Here is a 22,279-nt window from a genome sequence, read left to right on the forward strand (position 1 = left end):
ATGTTCCTTATACAAAAATAAATAACTTTTGTTTGAAACATTTTTTGATAAACATCACTGTTTACCCGTGAGGGCGCAAATTAGGACAAAAAATTCTAGAAAATACTTTCGAAAACAAAATAAATGGAGGCCGAAAGGCTTCGGCCGTATTGGTTTTAAAACTCTTCTAATTTATAAAAAAAAAAAAAAATGTAAGCACTGATATCCAACACTTTCTATACAGGATATTTCAACAATTTACTCACTTAATTGTTTGTTTTCACTTGTTTATAGAGTTCCTTAACCCCTTATGGGATGTTTGAGAACAAGGAGATCCCCTAAGAAATTTTATCTTCATAAAAAAAACTAACATTTTTTTATTTAAAACTTATTTCGAAAAATCGTTAGCGTTTTCGGAGGAAATACGACTTAAAAATATATCAATAGAGAACATTTGCCTGTGTCCACGACTTTGACCTGGAATTCTAGGTCATTTGACCCTGATCTTCAAATGGTCTTGTCTTAAGAGTTATTAACACACGCGAATAACCTTATTTTCTAAAGCTAGCGTTTTTTCTTCTGATTAAATGAAATAATGGCATATTTTTAAGCCGCATTGCCGATAAATAACCTCTTTCGAAAAAATGTTACTTTTTTATGAGGGTCAACTTTTTAATTTAAAGTGTTATTCTTATTCTATCTTAGAAATTGTATCGAGCGTTAAATTGTGGAAGTCCATTATACTTTTTATTTATTATATATAGCAATAAAAACCACTAATATTTTATATATTTATTATTATATATTTTATATTTAATAAATAATTTATAAAAAAACAAACAATTGACTGAGTTAATTGTTGAAATACCATGCACAGACAGTGTTGATTACTCTATCACATTACACATATATCATACATGTCACACATACATAACTGATAACCTACTATAAAATTTACGCCTAATTTGCCCCCTCACGTGTAAACAGTGATGTTTACGAAAAATGTTTCAAATAAAAGTTGTTTATTGTTTTTTTTTTTTTATAAGGAACATTTTTTATATTTAAACTTTTGTTCTATCTCTAACGGTTTACAAGATGGGTCCTATGGATGGACCCAATTGACCTATGTTACTCATTTACGAACTCGACCTCACTTTTTACGTCCTGAGTACGCTGTAAAAATTTCAGCTTGATATCTTTTTTCGTTTTTGAGTTATCGTAGTGACAGACAACCGAAAGTGGACTAATTAGGTGATTCTATAAACACCCATACCAAAATTTTGTTCATAGCATCAATATTTTTAAGCGTTACAAACTTGGGACTAAACTTAGTATACCTTGCATATAACATATATGCATGGTATAAAAAAAAAATATTAGTGGTTATTATTGCTATATAATAAATAAAAAGTGTTATTCTATATCTTACCGTTTAGGATCTAAGTTGGGTATTAAAAAAAAACGCTGAACTAGGTCCAATCTGATATCAGAACATGATTCCCCATCAAATTCAGTAACTTTTTTTACAGTTATTTTTTTATTGGTTAAATACAAAACGAGCTATTAGCCATTGTAGATTAAAATGACCCACCCTGTATATGAATTTAAAAAAAATGAAAAAAATCATTTGAGACGGGTTTCGCGTAATAAACATGAACTGAAACTCGAACGCAAAATTAATTATATTTATTATATTAAACAAAATAATTTAAAACAAAATACAAATATTCTTCACATGCTGAGTAGTGTAAGAGGAAGGTGCGTGCATTATTAAGATCTATAATTTATGTGATTATAGATCTCATAAGTAAATTTCATGATGTTGTTTTCGTTGGAGATAATAAACTGGCAGCTCTAGCCGAATCAAATCCTAAAGCTAATGTTAGCAAACGTACAACACTCTTCATTTCTTGTGGTTCATTTTCTAGAAAGAAAATTAATTTACATTAAAAGCATTACTTCCTTATGATTTAGCTGAGTAATAAATTCGTAAAAATTTGGGAATCGTTAATTTTTTTAAATAGGTTTCTTCTGCACGCGGCTTTTATCTCTACATACTACATAGTTTCCTTTGGTGATGTTTTCTCAAAATTGAGGTTATGTACCGGGCTAAAATTTACCACACTTTTTTATGATCATAAGTTACAACTTTTTCCAGAATTTCAACTCAATTCCTAAATTTTTCGAAAAGTTATCAGAGAAAGTTGAAAACATGAGGTTAATGCGTTTTCTTGAAATTTTGAGGTCATTTTGCTATGTTCAGGGTTCGATAGCAGGCAAGGTCGGTGAAGAAATTCATAACAATTATTTTTTTTATTCGTCTCAATCAATTGAAGCAGGGATATTCAAGAAAACGTCACCAAAGAAAACAATATAGAGATAAAAACTGCGTGCAGAAAGTCGTGTCGATTGTTCCGGAATCGTAAAACTTCTATTCTCTGTTTTATACATCGAAATAAACCTATTAAAAAAAAAATTAACTATTTCCCAAAATTTTACCAATTTATTACCAAAATCCGATAGATTTATCCAACTATTTGGGAAAAAACGTTAGCAACTCAATTTACCTTCATTAGTTGTTATTTCTCGTTCTAATTTCAATTTTTCTTTAGCCATTTGTGACATACCCTCTTCAATAGTACCTGCACTAATTAATCTATAAATGGACACTGGACGTTTTTGACCCATTCGATGACAACGATCTTCAGCTTGTTTGTCATTGTACGGATTGAAATCTATGTCATGTATGATAACGGTATCAGCGGCTGTTAAATTTATACCTAGACCACCAGCCTTTGTGGTTAATAAAAATACGAAAATCGACTTATCTTCTATATATTGATCGATTAATTGTTGTCTGAAATTTTCAATAAAATATTAGGTTGGAGTAAAACTTTCTTTAGAAATTTTGAACTTACCGAATAACTACTGGAGTGTTTCCATCTAAACGTAAATATTTTATTTGTCTTATATTTAAATATTCTTCCAAAACGTCCAACATAATAACAAATTGGCTAAATATAAGAACTCTGTGCCCATCACTTTCCAGTTGAGGTAGCATTTCATCCAATTTTTCAAATTTCCCTGATGCTATGATTTTTTCGGGTGGTAATTTATAACTACTAATTGACTAAAAAGAATAATAATAAAAGTAAATTATTTTTCAAGTTAATGATTTTCCCAATATTGATTCTTTTCAAACACGCAGATTGCAGTACGATTAAGGGACATCCATTAATTACGCCACACATTAAGGGGGGGGGGGAGGCAACGAAATGTGACAAGCGTCAGGGAGGGTCAAAAGCTTTGTGACGTCACATGTTAAAATTTAAAATACTAACGCACAGGTTTGGTTCCTTCGCAAATTTCGTCTCACATGAATCAATCAAAATACCTTCCAGACTACTCCAAGGTTACAACAAATACGCAACAAAATTTTAATAAATAAGAGAACATAAACTTACTTTATATTCCTGAGTTAATTTATGAATTTGATAATCCGACATGAATGTAAGATCTTCAATAATATAAGCTTGATTAGTCTCTTTATACAATGGATCCGATGCTAATCTTGATGCCATCATGGCTAACGTTTTATGTTCGTAATGATAACGTAACAATAATGGATGATTACTTAATTTACGCATATCCATCATCATTGCCATACCACTTACTTCACCATTTGAATAAATTGTTCCGTCATCGGATTGGAATGATTGAATTAATTTTTTATAACGTTCCGATTGTGCTTCGTTCATTGGTACAAGAAGTGTTTGATCGGTTTTAGCTGGTAAATCTTTAAGCACATCACGTTTTAAACGACGTAAAACAAATGGTTTCATAATACGTTTAGCTTGTGCAATTTGATCACGTTCAAATGGTGGTAGATCGTTGTCTTCGTTATCCGCCTTCGTTGACGATGCTTTCTATAAAATGATAAAACAAATTTTGAGTGTCACTTACGTACTCATTTAGGAATTTAAACTTCTTTAACTGTCCCAATGTATAGTACTTTAAATAATCTATGTCCACGTCGCACAGTGGAGAACCTGCGCCTTTTCTTTTAAGATTAAGATAGCTAAAGACAAAAGTTCAAAAAAAAAAAATAGCAAGCAGTTACCCAGTGAAACTTTGAAACTTATCATTCCAGAATCACGTACCGTGGAAACAAAAGCAAGCATAGATAAGATAAAAAATGGCTCAGAAGCAGAAGAAATTAAAAAACTTGAAGAAGAAAATGAATTAATTGGGTTTGAGGACGAATATGATTTAAAAAAAAAAATTTTAATTATTGCCAAATAAAAGATTGCATCTAAATAGTCTTTTTAAAAGCTGAGTTACCAAAGCATCTCTCAAAGAAATTGGACTTTCAGAAATTTCGTCGCCATTTATCTGAGCCTTGTATCTGAGTATGGCAACTATTGTCGAGAAAACTAGTTCTGAACAGAAAATGTTTTTTGCGTAAGCCTAATCATACTGAGAGAGACACCAACAATATTGTTCCTTCAAGACGCCATATTCACAGCGTATTTAATTCAGCATCAGGTGGCAGAATGTGGAACCAAATTTAAATAATTAGGTTAGGCAATAATTAAACGTTATCTATCCAAGTCGATTGATTGAAAGGCTGAATATCGTTCAGGCCACTAGTTGAAAGATGTCATATAGTAAAAAAAGCTAGGCAGTTAATTCACTGACTGACGGACTGATTCATCATGATATCTCTAATACTATGCACTCGATTGACATGCAATTTAATTTTAATTCTAAAGGTGATGGAAAAAGGGATAAAGTTTGTGTAAAAATCCATCGGTTTTTAATCCACTACATAACAGATTTAAAAAGTTGTTTCACCTATTCGCGAGTCCAAAATACTGAACTGACCTCTACTGATTTAAATATGAAATGAAGAGAGAAGAGTGTAAACACTATGTTAGAACATAAAATTAAATGGCATAAAAAAAAGTTTATTTCCGTTGGAAAGGCTTGTGAATGAGTTGTAAATAATATAAAACATATGGTTTTTTGTTTGTTTATACTCTGAAGATAGATGTACCATGAAGATATCCTCTTCAAGTATCATTAAAGAGCCACCTATAGTTTCTTGGAGTCGCGAATAGAATGAATGCATCATTATCAACAAGAACTGTATTTTATTTTCAAAAAAAATAGGGTTCCGCATCAAATATTAAAACCCATAAAATTATGAACAAAAAAGGAGATAAGTGAGAACAAGGAAAGTAAAGGCTATAATGCGGTAATAAATGATATTTGTTTATAAAGTTGAAATTGCACAGAGACGCGGGCGAATACCTGCTAGAATTTAATATATAAGGTGGACCCCAATTTAATCGAAAAAGTGGAGCATCTTGCAGGGTAAAAAAAACACAGAAAATTTATTTAAAAAAATGAAATGTTATTACTTACAGAAGTTTTTTGGAACAAATTTTTCAAATCATCAGTTTTCCCTGCAAACATTGTAGGCATTACAAATATAAGTAATGACATTAATTCCAATAAATTATTTTGTAAAGGTGTTCCAGTTAATAATATTCGATTAGACGCCTGTTGAATAGAAAAAAATTTACAATCAATTAATTCAACATTTTATCGTTGCCTAGAATTTAATGCGAAATTTACCTTAATTCGAACTAAATTCTCATAACGTTGAGTGTTCATATTTTTAAGCATATGAGCTTCATCGAATACAACATAATGCATTTGTGTGATCCGAAACATTTTACGTTCCTCCGGACTACTCATTACCATACTGTATGTTGTTAGAACAATATCATATCCTTCTAACCCACCACGTGACCAACTTATACGCATTGTACGACGATCTTCCTGTGATCCATAATACATAAACACTTTTAAAGCTGGACACCATCGAGCGAGTTCATTATTCCAATTTTCTATGAAACACAGGCGTAACTGTTTAATCAGTACTTAAAGTTACGGAAAAATTAACGAGTTAACGAAACGGAAGGTTCAATATCTAGGTTGTTCGAATTTCTAGATAAACACCGAATTCCTGGGGTCTAGTAATAATAGTAGTAGAAACGATAAAGCAACATTAATTAGCCTTTATAGCCTTTTTTATCTGGTCCGTTTTTCCCCTGTGGCCACTGACAAAAATAATTTTCTTAACTCTTTCATGTCGTTCTATTTAAACAACGATTACCTCTTTCTGGCGAACAATTATCTTTTCTTACGAGAATATCTACCAGAAGGTGGAAGGTGGAAGAGGCAATTACAGCCCCAGTAGATTAGGCTTCAATTCCATTTTTTTATCACGTGTACAGCCTACTTTCAATTTCTTATTAGAAGACTTATTGATCAATCCAATAAGGGCGGAGATCTTGGTTCTAGTTATTAATCTTTCCCACACTTGAGTGACATTCTTCGTCCTTGCAATACTCTCCAGAGATTTCACAAGGTCTTGAACCAGGATAAATGCAATTTTGATTCTATAGACCAGTATCAACAAAAAAAATAAAATTTTGCAACTTTTAAAACGCTTGATAACCGTCAGAGTAATCACAGAAAATTGCACTACTTGTAAATTTCCAGAGATCGAAATTTTGCAAACGACAAGCGCTACAAAGGAAGTTTTGCTCTTCTCCGCTCAGTTTTGGAAAACAAATGCTACATTAGAGATTATAACGGGATTCAATTTGCTTGAAAACCAGAAAGAGATAAAAATCAGAAATGACCTACACAATGCCCAAAATGCTTCAAGTCAAAATACAGTAGACCCGCGGCAATCCGGCCCCTGTCTAATCCGACAGCTCTTGTAATCGGACATAACTATAACGGTAATTACAATAAATTAATTAATTTTTCGTGGCTGAAATTCGAAGCTTACCTAAAGTTGAGGCAGGAACAACAATTAAATGCGGACCCCTAGCAGCACCAATTTGTTTAAGATGCGCTAAAAATGCAATCACTTGAACAGTTTTCCCCAATCCCATTTCATCCGCTAAAATCCCATTAACACCTTGAGCATGCATAACTGCTAACCAATTCAGACCGACCATTTGATAACCAGCTAATTTTAAATCCGTTGTTAAAATTGATGGTTGATTTTTGACACCCGCACCCGCAGCCACTGCTCTTTCCATCTGCTGTGCCAGTGCTGTACATTTTCGCATTAAATGTTGCACATTATTTCGAGTTGATAATACTCTTTGTGCGGCATTTAATAAGTCTGGACTTAAGTGCTTATTATCCTGCAGTTTATGAACCTGGATTTAAAAAAAAAAATTACAATTTTGATTATGTTAAATTTAAGGTTCCGTAAATGGTAATTTAGTACTTACCAAATCGACCCAACCCGTAAATGGTCTACTTTCAATAATTGCTTCAACCTTCTTTTGGGAGCATGAAGCCATAAGTCGTAATTCATTTGGTCCAGCATTTTGCATGAATTCAAGTACACGTCTCTTGTCATGAGTTAATTCATCACTAACTTCCATATCAGAATCTTCATCGCTGTAAAAATTTTTATTTTAAAAAGCTGAATATTTTTAAAACTTTCCCTAAATCTACGAGTTACAGCCATAGTACCATACAAGTATTTTAAAACGAGACATTTTTAGCTCAAGAACTACTGAAACTTTCTTCAACATATTGCATTTACTGGATGTAAGAAAATTTTCTGGTTTATTAAAAATGACTTTCTATACAGAGTATTTCAACAATTATCTCAGTCAGTTGTTTGTCTGCACTTGTTAAAGTGAAATTTCTTTGAGGACATATCTGCTTAAAAGTCAAGGCATCTTGAACACGAAAGGAAGATTAAACAAAATTTTACCCAAACTGAACCGATTTTGAGACTCATGGCCTATTTTTTAGTCGTTCCGAGTACGGAACCCTAAACTCGAATTTGAAACATAGCTAAGAACACTCTTCGTTAAATTACCTTTCAAACGAAACAAAAAATCCTAATCGGTAGGCGCTACTATGACACAGACAGACACACACATAGCGGTTAAACTTGACACCCCTTTTTTTAGATTCGAGGGTTAAAAAAGGAAGAAATGATCGTTACCTGTCGAATACTCGCTCATCCGCGTATTCTTCACTACCGCCAGTATCATCACTATCATCTGCATCCACCCGTCTACGCTTAGTCTTCTTTTTCTTACTTTCCGATTGTTGTAATTTTCTTTTATTGGAATGATTCGAAGTAGAATCTTGACCTCCTCCTAACAAATCATTCATTGCAGATTGAGCATTCCAATTATGTCGAACTAATATATCTTGCAAAACCTATTTAACACAAAAATTGAATAAGCCTTTCAAAACACAAACAAAATCGTAATTGTAATTCAAAAACTAACATTGACGCACAATAGATATCAAATTTTTGGTCAAAAGTCAAAAAATTCTTTTGTTTTGCATTGCAAATTGTTTTTTTGTGTAGTTAGATAACCACTACATCACAAACAAGCCACTTAAGTTACCTCAACTTCGCCTCCCGCATTTTTTGTAAGCCGCAATCAACCTGTCCTTACGGAAAAAATGTTATTATTGTTGCCGTTCTCGATTTACCGTGTTATTCAATTTATGTTTACTGTATTTGTTAGTGCAATTAGAAAAAGATTCTTATTGGATATTGAAGAGGAAGGTTTGTGCTTTATTTATTAGTATTTAATTTTAAAGTTTTTATTAATATAATTAAATATTTGTGATTCATATTTGCTGTAAAAAGTTTATTTTTTTCATTAAATTTATCCTACTTAGCTTTTTCTTTATGTGTAAGGTTTTGTTGGGCAAAATTTTTTGTAACAAGACAAAATTTAAGTATTCTATAATATGTTTATCAAAAAAAAAAAAAATCTTGCTCTGACTTACGCATTTTCTTTTAAGACTAAGATAAGGATAGATTAAAATAGCTTAAGGCAAAAGTCTAAAAAAAGAAGCAAGCAGTTTCCCAGTTTTAAAAAAATTAAAGAAGAAAATTAATTAATTTGGTTTGAAGACAAATAAGATGAAGACAAATATGGTTAAAAATTTCATTTATTTATTACCAAATAAAATAGCCGTGGAGCCCGTGACAGTATAACTGCACTTATATGGATTTCGAAATTTCGCATATGAATCAATACTATTTAACGATAGGTACAATATAGACTAGGTGTGCCAGGGTTTTTTTATTTTTTACTGGTGTGACAGATATTTTGGTCAAGTTTTGAGCTGTCACACCGATATATTTCGAAAGTAGAACTCAAAACGTATAAATTAAAAAAAAAAAAGAAAGTAATTTCGTAATAAGGATAAAATTTTTTTTACTTTATATATTAAAAATCGGTGTGATAAACTTTTCTGCCACGAGAAAAGCTGTCACACCAAATTTTCCTTAAAATAGATCATTTGATTTCTATTTTCCTGAAAATAGAATTTGCAATAAAATGGTCTCTTACATATTAATTTCCATAAAAGTGCAAAATACTTGTAATTATTAAAAATATAAAAATTTATATAAAAACATTTCTGTCAGGATAAACTCTTGCACACCTAGTCTATATTGTATCTATCGTTAAAGGGCAGTTTTACTGTAACGGGTTCCCCGTTTAAAAGATACTTTTACATTTAGTCTTTTTAATCAATTTTGAGCATAAAAATCCCTTCATTATATTTTGACCAGAAATTTAATATAAATACTCCACTGTGTGACATTAAAAAAAATTATAAAAATAATATTAACATCATCGGTAAATCACGTTCTTTCACAGTGTCAGGGACACCAGCATCAATGAAACAAAAATGGATTACCCTCGGAAGCCAAGGATATCCTCAATGATCCCAGATATTTCCGTGGCCTCTCCAAGTTTATTAAATTTATATGAACACATTTTGTATTAATAATAACACATGTAAATAATGTATATCTGCGGTCGCTAATGACTTAGACGTTAAAAGCGACCTTAAATGAAATAAATAAATAATAAATATTAACATCGAGCCTAAAATGAGTATTTTACGTAAATTATTATTATTTTTTTTTTTTGACAACGTAAACTTTTTATAGACCTTTTCATTTTAAAAAGTGATTACCATTAAAAAAATAATGTGATAAAATGAATAACAAATATCTAGTACCTTTGTCTAACTTATTACTGACTGTACGAAACAAAAACGAATCGTGATTTAAATGAAAAGTCTGTTAATTCAAAATACAAAATTCTAATTGTTATACAAAATAACGTTTTTTTGTATTAATTTTTCAAACTTTTTTTATTACCACTTTGTAAACGGAGAATAAGAATTTCAAACCGGGAATTTCGAAATATTAGGAAAATATATGTAATTTATATACCATAGTATCCTTTTGTGGAAATGCATCAACGAGGAACTTTAATTGCTTTTCCTTATGCGTGAAATTGCCTGATCCATTACTATTTTCTTGACTACTCTCAGCGACAGCAGATGTGGAAGTTTGTGGTGTGTGCAAAGCATCTCCATCTGAATCAGATGAGTCCAACATCGGTTTAATTCTTCGACGATTCATATCGACTATTGAACTGGCCTCCGAGGCTGAATATCGAAAAATTGAATTATTACAAGGAAAATTGAAGCACTTTTAAACACATAAATAATACATACATGAATTTAAATTAGTTGGAGGTGGTGTAATTTTCTTCTGTTTCCTAAAACCACGTAAATTATTTAATAAACTTGGACTTTTTTCTATACTATCAGACATATTTAATTGTTATCGAAACAATATTTTTCAAAAAAATAATTATGAAATTATTTTATAATACAATGTTTAAACACAAAATGTCAAAATCGTCATATTTATGTAAAAACATGGAGAAATCTTAACCAGCAACCATTCAATCCGTTAGTTTACTTCTATAATGAAGTTGGCTCTAATAAAACGGTTCAATCGTCAACATTTAGAACTGTACTTTTTACTTACCATTTTAGATGTCATATTATAGTTGATAAAAATATTTAAAGATGCCGCCACTCATTTTAGTGTTGTAAAACTAAGTTAACTTTAAAAAAAAAAGAAAAAAAAATTTAGTGTGCTTTTTTTTTAAATTATTTTTCTTAATTTTAGAACTTCTTTTTTTTTTTAAGATTTTTTCTAAAATACATGAGATTGTTCTTAATCAAATTTACAATGAATAACAGGTATGTAATCCTGTCGTGCTTAAAAAAAGGATCTGAAGGGTGTAAATCTTTTAAGGGTGACAAGATCTTACCATTGACGTATATCATATGGACATGCTATGATCATATTGCTCTTTGAAAAAAAAGAGATAGAATGAAGGCCTGATATATGCCAATGCCCGAATACAAACTTGCTCTCGAATCTCCTTTCTCATTCTTTTCAGACACTCTCATTTCATTACTATATGTCGATGATTAAACGGTCATTGGCTTGAATGGGGGTAGATGAATATCGTTTTCTTTTTTCATTGAAATTTCTTTATCTAATTAAAGCCTCTCTTAGCTTTAACGCCACCTGCTATTACTCCCGCGCCCGCCAATTCCCATATACTAAAATAAAATCTGTTTAGCTCTAGAAAAACCTGCAAATGAGAATATCTGAGAAAATTTGATATCTTTTTTGTCAAGTAAGTTAGCTAGAGAACAGAACTGTTTAACTTCAAAAATAATATAACTATTTAACAATTCTATTTTGTAATAATCTTAGAAAAAACATTTTTTATTCCTTTTTAATTATATAAAATTAAATTATCTATATTAATAGATTATTACAATGAAAAAAAATGTGTCTTTACGGGCTTAACTTATGGGAAACTGAAATTAATTGTATAACAGATCCAACGATTCTTTTTTATTCAAGGGTAAATCATACACATTTTTGCAACAGAACGCAAATGTCAGCACTTTTGAATTATAACATACAGAGAATATACTAGAGTAAGTCAAACATGGAATTGTACAGCGGCCGTGACCCATGTTCCATTAAAAAAGATGTTTATGTCTATGCAATTAAAAAAGGTAAACAGAGATAGGGAAAATCAGTTTATTTTATGTTTCTTTTTTTTTGTTGGGAAAATGCTTTACCAACTTTGATACCTTTAAATCTTTCCCAGGAATCCATTTTCGAGGTAACGTTTAGTAAAATGGAAGCCTGTTTGTTTTATGTTAGTGTAGTCTTACAATTGACAATCGATTTCTGCCAGATGCAACACCAAATGTAAGATGTAATGTGATATCGTAAGTATTCGGGAACTCTCGGTTTTGCCACTGTCAAACATGGCCATTGTGAAATGAAACCAAGTTTTTCCTTTGTGTTTCATAGAAATCCAACCTACCTTTGCTGATCAGTCTGGAGGGTAGAGGTAAGGAGAATCATCTCTGTATATGAAGTGTCCACCGTAAAGCAAAAAATTGGTGGCGCTGCTGTATCAAAAGTGTAAATTTTAAAAGAAAGTAATTCACCATGGGAACTGATTCTGGCGCTGTCTGATGGTAGAAAAGAAATAAGAGTACGAACGTGTCAAAATTTTAAATAATTTATTTTTTTTATTTCACTAGAACAATTCAATCATAGCCATGCATAAATTTGACTTGTCATAGACAGCTTCTATTTTTTACCACTAGACAGCGCTAGAATCAGTTCCCATGGCGACTAAGAGTAAGATAAAGATCTAAACAAGTTGTTAGAGAAGGAAAAAGAAGTACACAACAAATACCCTTTTGCTACACAAGCGACATTCTGGTCAATTTTAGAACTATTATTATCTGTTTTCAACTGGGCACTTTTTTACTTTGACTCCTATTTAAGATTGTCTCTCCTTACCTCTAGCCTCCATACCTGACTAGAATGGAGACTACAGAACAAGACCGAACTCCATATAAACAAATGTTCAAATCATGAAGCTTATAAGAAGGAGAACGATCGCTATAGAAAATATTGTCCCCGAAATATGGATAAAATAAGTGAGGCGCTGCGACCGCTAAGAAGTATCAATAAAGGCGGGCTGTTGTGCGCTAATTTGAAATGATATATCAATTTGTACATTATGCAACTAACTTCATCCACTTCGCAGATACTACTTCTTGATGACAGCGCGGCTGGTGGCTTAAAAATTAACTATAAATTCTACAAATTTTCAGGGACAGGTGCGCTAATGCTTTAGTACATAGCGATCTTTCTCCTTCTTTATAACCTTCATGGTTCAAATGTTCGTATGTTCGTATGAGTTCGTATAGCGGACTCTAGTGGTAGAAATAATTAATGTCATTACCTCTACAAATTTTGTCAATTCTCTGATCTCTCGCTAGAGTTCGGCACCCTTTTGTAGTCTCCATGACATCAAAATTAAATACGTTTCAGCGTTGCTTTTTACTTCTGGTATGGTTAGTTCAGTATTTAGAAGCCATTTAGAAGCCTAGATTGTAATAGAATATTATGTACAAGCACTTCCTTGGTAGGTAATTAAAGTATCGATAGCTCATGGGTAGTCAAACAATGAATCACTAAAACTGATTGTTTGAATCATACCACATACAGAATCTATCGTGCATACACGTATAAGTCTGACACTGATAAGTACATACGTATACATATTATAAAATATATAATATTACATATATACTCTATGGACAACGTCTGGATTCTGGTTGTTAGATGAGACAAAGTATGTACCGTTTGTTATTTATACCTTATTTAATATTTCCATCTTTCGTGTAAATATAGGGAGATTGTTAATATAGGTCAGAGTGACATCTATGGGTGATATAATCAATCAAGCCCGCATTATTTTACTATTTTGTAATTGAAATAATTGATTGATTACATGTCTAGATTATGTTGACAAATTACTTTTTTATGTACAGTCGAACCTTAGTAAGTGAAATTTCCAGGAAAAGCATGGGGGATTTTCACTTTTTTACAGTTGCAGAGGCTTAGTCAAGTTTTCCATGTAAGCAGAAACAGCTATATTTCTCAAAAAGAGGCAAAAAAAAAATTTGTGTGTATTAGCTCCGACGAACGACTGGAGTTTAGTCCTTACGTGTTGTATAGTGTACTGTGTCCGTCAAGTTATTGCCAGTTTCAAGAATAGATACTGTGTCTGTTATACGTACTATGTAATATAGTTAAATATGGTATGCCTGTCAGGTTATTGTCAGTTTCAAACAATACATGCCTTGTCGACAGCACACAAATCTTCAAGTTATACACACGCATTACTAATATGAAAATCGATTCTTAAGGAGTAAATTCCAAAAAATGTATTTTTTTTACAAAAGCTGAAAAAAGATGCGTAGACAGATCTTTGAATGCTCTCAATCAGAGGTCACATGTTGAGAAGCAGGCTCATATTTAAAAACACAAGTGTGAAAGCGATTCTCCCCTATAGTGTTTCAGTAAAATGAGACTACACTTTAGCAAAACAATATAAGAAAAATAGTGTAATGGAAATAGAGAAATAGTGTGGAGGAGTGTGTTGAGTGTAGTTGGACACAATTCTTAGCAAGTAAATTTACAAAATTAAAAAAACCCTCGACTAATTTTTAGGGTACGGACCCCTAAACTCGCATTTGAATCATATCTACGTACACTCTCTATTCAATTACCTTTTTCCATAGAACCTTCTCCAAACTGAACCGATTTTGAGGATTATCGCCTATTTTTTAGTTGTACTGGATAAAAAACCGTAAACTCGAACTTGAAACATTACGTTTCAAACGAAAAAAAAAGAAATCGGTTCATTTGTTTAGGTGCCACATCTATGATGCCACAGACAGACAGACACATACACATAGCGGTCAAACTTATAACACCCCGTTTTTGGTTCGGGGGTTAAAAATATATTTATTTACTACTGATTAAGGGAAAGTCCTACAGAACCCTCAAACTTTCTTAGGTTATATTCTGATCTATATATCTCTAGAAAGAACGCATTACAAATAAGGCACAAAATAACATTTATATTAAAACAGTAAGTAACTTTCAGATTCAGACTCACTATTAGTATCTTATGTAAAACATTCCACCCGCTTCAAATATTTTTAAAACTAAAACAAACGAATAACGCATTGACTACACCACTACAATATACGACTGCTGTCTTGACTATACTGCATCATGCTAAGAAATATTTTAAAAATGTAATCTTCAATTAATTAGAAATTTTAAATAACGGAATCACTGGGTCTGGAAAATTTTAATAGTAAAAATTTTTTAAAGCAACCTATAAAAGCTCAAACTCTGATTAAAACAATCCAAAAGGCAATTATTTACATTCAACATAAAATCAAACCATCAATCGATAATTGAGATGGAGATTGGCGGTAAACAATCCAATCTGGCAACACTGGTAGCTTATACTATGTTATACAGCATGTTTTTAGAATTAAAAGATTATAGTGCTAGTAGTGCTGACAATGTGTAAGTGTGAGGTATATACATGCTTTAAAAGAGGAAGTGAAAAAACTATATATTTCAAGTAATTTTATAAACATGTTGTATATCTTGGTCTGCAGTTTACACCCTATCGAATAGGAAAAAGTTTTTATGGATTCGTTAACAACTACAAGGTTAACAACTTTTCTTCAAAAAGGCTGATTCTAATTCTGAACAATTTTTTTTGCGATACTTTGGAAAATAATTTTTTTTTTCATTATGGAAGCAATGTCACCATGGAAACCAATTACACATTTATATTTTATAAATACCTATCTGTAAATAGTTAATGCCTAATTCACATGTGTATACAGGCTTAATAAAAACAAGTCGTGGATAGAGTCTGGTGCGACCCTTGAGGCCCACACGAATAACTTCCCAGCATAATAGACCGACTCAATCGAATGCTATGAAATTCTTTTCGGATTATATTGCCGTTAATACGCTTCGATTGGCACCTCAACGAAGTTGATATCGTTTTTTGTGATATCAACTTCTGAAGCGATCGATGTCATCAAAAGTTTTCCAATTCCTATAAACATTTTGTGTTTCAATCTACGTGTACTTACTGTTTACATTGTTAGCTACATAAGCTAGCTACACTTAAACAATAACCACACTAAATACTCGTAAACACTATAACTGAGTACTGGAATTGTATAGTACTTCATGTTGCTTTGCGCAATTCTCTTTTTGCCAGATAAGAAACAATGACGACATTAGATGATGAATACAATAATTAAGTGTATTGCAAAAAAAGAAAATTCAACATGTAGTCCGAGTATATAAAATTTTATAACCTAAAATCCACCATGGTGGCAAAAGTATTAGAAAAAATAATAAGCCTTAAAGAGTCTTAAAACTTCTGAAAAAGTCTAAGGAACTCTCAATAACACTTATCCAGACTTATTAAGCCTGAATTAGATAGTACAGAAAAGATAGTTGAGAGATCCAGAGTTCGTAAGACTTTTTCAGAGTTTCTAATAACAATTTTATGACGGTGCTTGACGCTGGCAATTTCAACTCTAAAAACAAAGACTACCGTGTTATAGGCCTTACTTTCCTTGAACTCACTTATCCTCCCTTTTGTTCACAATTTTGTGGATTTTAATTTTTTGGTGTGTAACTCTAATTTTTTTAATACTACTTTCTCTAGGTGAAATAATATTAAGCTTTCGTGGAATTATGGAAGTATTTCTGTTAAATAAGAGGCTGTTAAGTATTATAAAGCACCAAAAAGAGCAATAATTGTTCCAGGGGAACATACTATCGGAATAAAAAGTATGTGTTAATCCAGGTTATAATCTATCAGGTGTCATTGAACAGGTGTTTTGAATTTCATCCAAATCCGTTCAATAGGTTTTGCATGAAAGAGTAACAATTCCATATACATTCTCACAAACTTTCACGATTATAATATATCAGATATCAGATTTTGGGCTATTCTTTAATACTTCTCTATTATCCGTTATTTTCACTTATCCGATATTCCATTCCTTTTATAACGTATAAACGAGACATTATTGTATTTATAATGTACTCATAAAGGCCTTTCATTTGATACCAAACATAATTAAGCTTGTTTTTATTTAAGACAACATTTTCTGCTAAGATCTATCGATGAAGAACTCACTCTCAAAAATTAGAGTCCAAAGTGAAACTTCCCTATCGAGTATATGTCTATATATCGGACTTATGTGTATACACACAATGAAATGTGTGGGTGACGCAACTCTACATAGTCAAACACTGATAAAATCGTAGCCCTCTGTTTGGGTAAAAAAGAACACAAAATCCAATGATTAAATTTTAACAAAAATATAAAACTAAAAGAAGAGAACTGATAAATAAGAAAGGATATCTCTATAAGTATATTACAGTGGAGGGAGAAGGGTAATAACTCCAAAAAGATACCTACCTACTTATCTGGTGAAATTTTTATAAAATTACCAAAAATAGGAAAAGAGTTGCAAGAAAAGAAAAAGAAAAATTTTAGTTGGAAGATTCTGTAGTGTATTCGAATACTCTCAATTCAAACCTTTTTACAAAATAATACATTGCAAATTTAATTTTAAAAAATCGATATTTCACTTCTAGATAATGAAATTAATTTTCAGGTAGGCAAATCTCACACCATGTGAAATTTTATGTAGGAAATTTAGAGAAAAAAAAATTAATAATAAAATGAAAGTAAATAATACTAGCGATATGGTATCATTCACATACAGGCAGGATTCAGTACCAATCTTATTTTGTAGTGTAATTAGCTGCATATAAGCCTACATATATACACTACGCTTGTTATATAAATAGATTTTTTCTTAGACTGTACACTATCAGCTATCACTACTAAAATAGTGCAATAAATAAGCCGGAAAATGTGGAAAAGTGGTGGAACAGCTCCGATTTCAAAAATTTTTTGTGTACGTATTCCTTAGACCTCTAGGAACATTCAGCCGCACTAACCTTGGCATTGGAAAAAAAACTGAGAAAGTTAGGGTAGTTTTCCCATCCCCAAAACTCTCTAAATAGTAGCAGTGAAAACAAATCAATATTTTAACTCAAAAATCGTCTTCCGAGGGTTTTTGAGGTCGTTGATCATGAATTCAAGGTTAAAAAGCAACTGAATATGGTTTCAACCCCATTAAAATTACCCTTAAAGTGATAGAGACAAAAACTTTATTAAATTCAAAATTTTGCCTCAGAAATCGTGTCTCGTGGAGTTTTTAGGTAAGGTGTTCAAAAATTTAAGGTCATAAAGCAATTGAGGATTGTTTCAACCCTATCAAAAGTACCCTGAGAAGTGTCAATGATAAAAAAAAATTGAAAATTCAGAATTTCACCTCAGAAATTGTCTCTCTCTGGTTTTAGAAGTCATTGATAATGAATTTGAGGGCAAGAAGCAACTGAATGTAGTCCCAAGCCACCCCTAAAGGCCACCCCTAGAAGTGACAGAGTAAAAATTTAAAATTCTTCCTCGAATATCGTCTTTCGGGGGGTTTTTGGGGCCGCTGATCGCGAATCCAAGGTCAAAAAGTAACTTGGATGGTTTCAACCCCATTAAAACTACCCCTAGAAATGTCAATGATAAATAAATTTTGAAAATACTGAATTTCACCACAGAAATTGCCTCTCTGCGGTTTTAAGAGTCGCTGATCATGAATTTGAGGTCAAAAAGTAACTGAATGTCACAGCATCCTTATTAAAACCTCCACTAGAAGTGACAGAGATAAAATTTTAAATTTGAATTCTCTCCTCGAATATCGACTTTCGGGTAATTTTGGGGGCGCTGATTACGAATCCAAGGTCAAAAAGTAGCTGAAGAGGGTTGCAACCCCAAAAAAACTACCCCCAGATGTGAAAATGTTAAACATTTAAAAAAATTTAAAATTTCGCCTTGAAAAGCGTCTCTTGAGGGTTTTCGGGGTCGCTGATCACGAATCCGGGGTATAATTAGAAAAATTTCAACGTCCAATATGATTTGCGTGAGATTTTTTGATTCAATGTAGTGTTTTGATTCAACGGACCCGAAAACCAGCAAGACACGATTTTCGAGATGAAATTTAGAATTTTCTAAAATAAATTCACTGTCGCTTCTAGGGTTGGTCTCAATGAAGTTGCAACCCTCTTCAATTACTTTTTATCCCCGAATTCGTGATCAGAGAAATTTTAAATTTAAAATTTTTTTCTTTCACTTATAAGGGTGAAAGAGGCCATTTCTGAGGTGAAATTCAGAATTTTCTAAACTTGTTTATCATTGACACTTCAACGGGTAGTTTTATGGGGTTGCAACCATCCAAGTTACTTTTTGACTTTGGATTCGTGATCAGCGACGCCAAAAACCCCCCGAAAGACGATATTCGAGGAAAAATTTTAAATATTTACTCTGTTACTTCTAGGGGTGGCTTGGAACTACATTCAGTTGCTTCTTGCCATCAGATTCATTATCAACGACTTCAAAAACCACAGAAAGACAATTTCTAAAATAAAATTCAAAGTTTTCAAAATTTTTTAATCATTTACACTTCTAGGGGTAGTTTTAATAGGGTTGCAACCATCCAAGTTACTTTTTGACCTTGAATTCGTGATCAGCGATGCCAAAAACCCCCCGAAAGACGATATTCGATTAAAAATTTAAAATTTTATCTCTGTTTCTTCTAGGGGTGGCTTTTAGGGGTGGCTTGGAACTACATTCAGTTGCTTCTTACCCTCAAATTCATTATCAACGACTTCAAAAACCGCAGAAAGACAATTTCTGAGGTCAAATTCAAAATTTTCAAAATTTTTTAAATATTGACACTTCTAGGGGTAGTTTTAATGGGGTTGCAACCATTTTCAGTTGTTTTTAAACCTTGAATTCATGATCAGTGACCTCGAAAACCCTCGGAAGACGATTTTTGAGGTGCAATATTGATTTGTTTTCACTGTTACTATTTGGGGATGGGAAAACTACCCTAACTTTCTCAGTTTTTTTTCCAATGCCAAGGTTAGTGCGGCTGAATGTTCCTAGAGGTCTAAGGAACACGTACACAAAAAATTTTTGAAATCGGAGCTGTTCCACCACTTTTCCACATTTGATGGTATTTTCCGGCTTATTTACTGTAGTAAAAGTTATGACTGCTCTCATACAACCTGATGACGACATTCATCTATTCAAAGAAATATACAATAACACACTTGGCGGATTAATCGTGCATTGTTTTACTTATCCGCAGTGTTTTATTTATATAAAAAAATACTTTCATAAAATAAGATAGAGCTATATATACATGCATATAGCTTATAATTTGTGCTCTCTCTCTTCTTTAAAATTTTCTATGATTTTCTTTTTTAAAGATTATGTCACGCATAAAAATTTTATCCTCGTTTTATAATTAAGAATACCAAAAAACATTAATAAATTCCTATTAACCATGATATCGAATCAAGCGAGTAATTACTCAGCATTTTATGATACCTAATAAAAACTATATGCCTATTAAAATTTCTCAGAGTGTACAGTGAACGAATTTTAACGAAAAGACACGAACCGTAACCGAACTTCAAGACACTGGTTGACACTAGTATACTTATAATTATTTTCTTCATCAATTATACATAGCACGAATATATAACTATTCTTTTCTATATGCTTTAAAATTTCATATCCTTTTTCACTTTAAACTATAAAACGTATGTGTAATGCAGTTAAAAATATACATAAAAATTTTGGTAATCACGTGATCAACGTTGGAGGGGATGTTAGAAAGTAATTTTTTTTAACGTAGTCGATCGGAACTCATTGGATTATCATGCTGTTATTCACATTGCGCATGTATATAATTCTACAATGTTGTAAGATTACTTTCTGGAAATAATTTTTTTGCTATATTCCCACATTATTTTTTACGATGTTGCCAATTTTCATACTAGCCATTAAGGATAAAATAAATCTTTAAATAATAATAATTATTTATGTAGATTCAATTATATTGTATTATTTAAATTGTATTTATAATAAAAATTAAAAATTGCTTCTATCATTTTTGAGACCAAGGTCAAATTTTTTTAATGATTCGCAGATTATATTAGTCATGAGAAATCTAGTATACCTTGATTTAAAAAAGTAAAAACTTGGTCAAGGACACGATTAAGGGGCCTATCTTTTTTGGATCTATATTTTATTTATTTTCTACATAAAAAATCCAAGTTTTTGCTTTTGGGTCATAGTACTTTTACTTATATAATAAATACAGTAATTAACAATTTAAGTACTCATAATTGCGCAATAAAATAAATAAATAAATTACGTCATTGATTATACAGATAAAATAAATAACATCCCCACCAACAACATTTGAACAAAAAAAAAAGCTGTCTTTTTTATGTATAAACTAATTAATTCTAACTTATCATCTTTCTGATTTTATTAACTTTTTATTGAGAAATTATTATTCATTTAATGATTTAAGTTGTCATGCGCATTAAATTGTAACATGATCGTGCGCAGTCTTTTATTATCCATAAATCACCCGCATTCCAGCTACACAACATAATACTTGAAAATTCAATTTTGGTTAGACTGTACTTATTGACCGTTATAAGCGACGTTGCATGGCGACTTTTTATATCTATTTTTAATTTTAAGGTCATACAACGTTGCCATATTTTGTTTTTGCGCACAACTATATATTTCAGGAATGCCAATTGTACTTATTAAGAAAAATGTATGTATATACCACCTAACACTTAGGTAAATTTTATTTCCTAATATACAGATATAATTAATGATGTATATGTGTGTATCTTCATATAAGCACATGTGAAATAACATATGATTATGTTTTTATCAAAACAAAAATTTCCTCAAAAAAATGTAAATCAGATCAATGAATTTTTGTAATAGTATTAGGAGATATAAATCTAGAATGTGAAGAGTCTCAAGTTAGCATAGCAACAAATTTATACAAAAACACAACGTTGCCAGATTTTCAATTTTTATGCTTAATAAATAACAGGCATCTTGATATTATTATGTAATGAAATAAAAGCAATTGTTTTTATTTTATATTATATACATATACATAGTAATCAACTAAAGCTAAACGTAATTTTTTTTAATGAAACGTTTCAAGCTTTTGAATAGTATTTTTAAGCAGTTTTTTCATCTTTTTAAATTACTAAAGACCTTGAAATTTGTATATTTATAATCTCGTACAAGGTGTCATGACGTCACTGATTTGATGGCGTGGCTAGCTTTGTAATGCATGTTTTAGTGTTATGATTCGTTGTTAAAGCGTAGTGGCAGCCATCTTGAATACAATGACTCATGGTTGGTGGAAATTGAGGCCGGGTATATTGAAACCTTGTAACGAGACTATTAGGAGCATTTCCTTTACACTAATATTACACTGTCTAAAT

The 22,279-nt window shown here is 31.5% G+C and overlaps 1 protein-coding gene across 3 annotated transcripts; it reads right to left on the reverse strand.

Annotated features, from left to right (window-relative positions):
* Nucleotides 1-1,713: 1,713 nt before the first annotated feature.
* Nucleotides 1,714-15,993, reverse strand: LOC123293246 (SWI/SNF-related matrix-associated actin-dependent regulator of chromatin subfamily A containing DEAD/H box 1 homolog). 3 transcript variants are annotated; one of them, XM_044873999.1, is made up of 14 exons: nucleotides 15,949-15,982; nucleotides 11,199-11,528; nucleotides 10,910-10,988; nucleotides 10,591-10,634; nucleotides 10,304-10,521; nucleotides 8,033-8,253; nucleotides 7,302-7,473; nucleotides 6,848-7,226; nucleotides 5,620-5,894; nucleotides 5,407-5,544; nucleotides 3,444-3,905; nucleotides 2,898-3,109; nucleotides 2,547-2,836; nucleotides 1,714-1,903 (listed from the first exon to the last, which is right to left on the reverse strand). In XM_044873999.1, the coding sequence occupies exons 5-14, from the start codon at nucleotides 10,493-10,495 to the stop codon at nucleotides 1,794-1,796; spliced, it is 2,451 nt and encodes an 816-aa protein (XP_044729934.1). In that variant the 5' UTR covers nucleotides 10,496-10,521; nucleotides 10,591-10,634; nucleotides 10,910-10,988; nucleotides 11,199-11,528; nucleotides 15,949-15,982; the 3' UTR covers nucleotides 1,714-1,793. The 3 variants fall into 3 exon arrangements, with proteins under 3 accessions (XP_044729934.1, XP_044729935.1, XP_044729933.1); XM_044874000.1 differs by lacking the exon at nucleotides 11,199-11,528 and having other exon boundaries at nucleotides 15,949-15,993; XM_044873998.1 differs by lacking the exons at nucleotides 10,910-10,988; nucleotides 11,199-11,528; nucleotides 15,949-15,982 and having other exon boundaries at nucleotides 10,591-10,822.
* Nucleotides 15,994-22,279: the final 6,286 nt, after the last annotated feature.

The sequence above is a fragment of the Chrysoperla carnea genome, chromosome 2 (assembly GCF_905475395.1).
Source record: "Chrysoperla carnea chromosome 2, inChrCarn1.1, whole genome shotgun sequence".
NCBI classification, from domain to species: Eukaryota; Metazoa; Arthropoda; class Insecta; order Neuroptera; family Chrysopidae; genus Chrysoperla; species Chrysoperla carnea.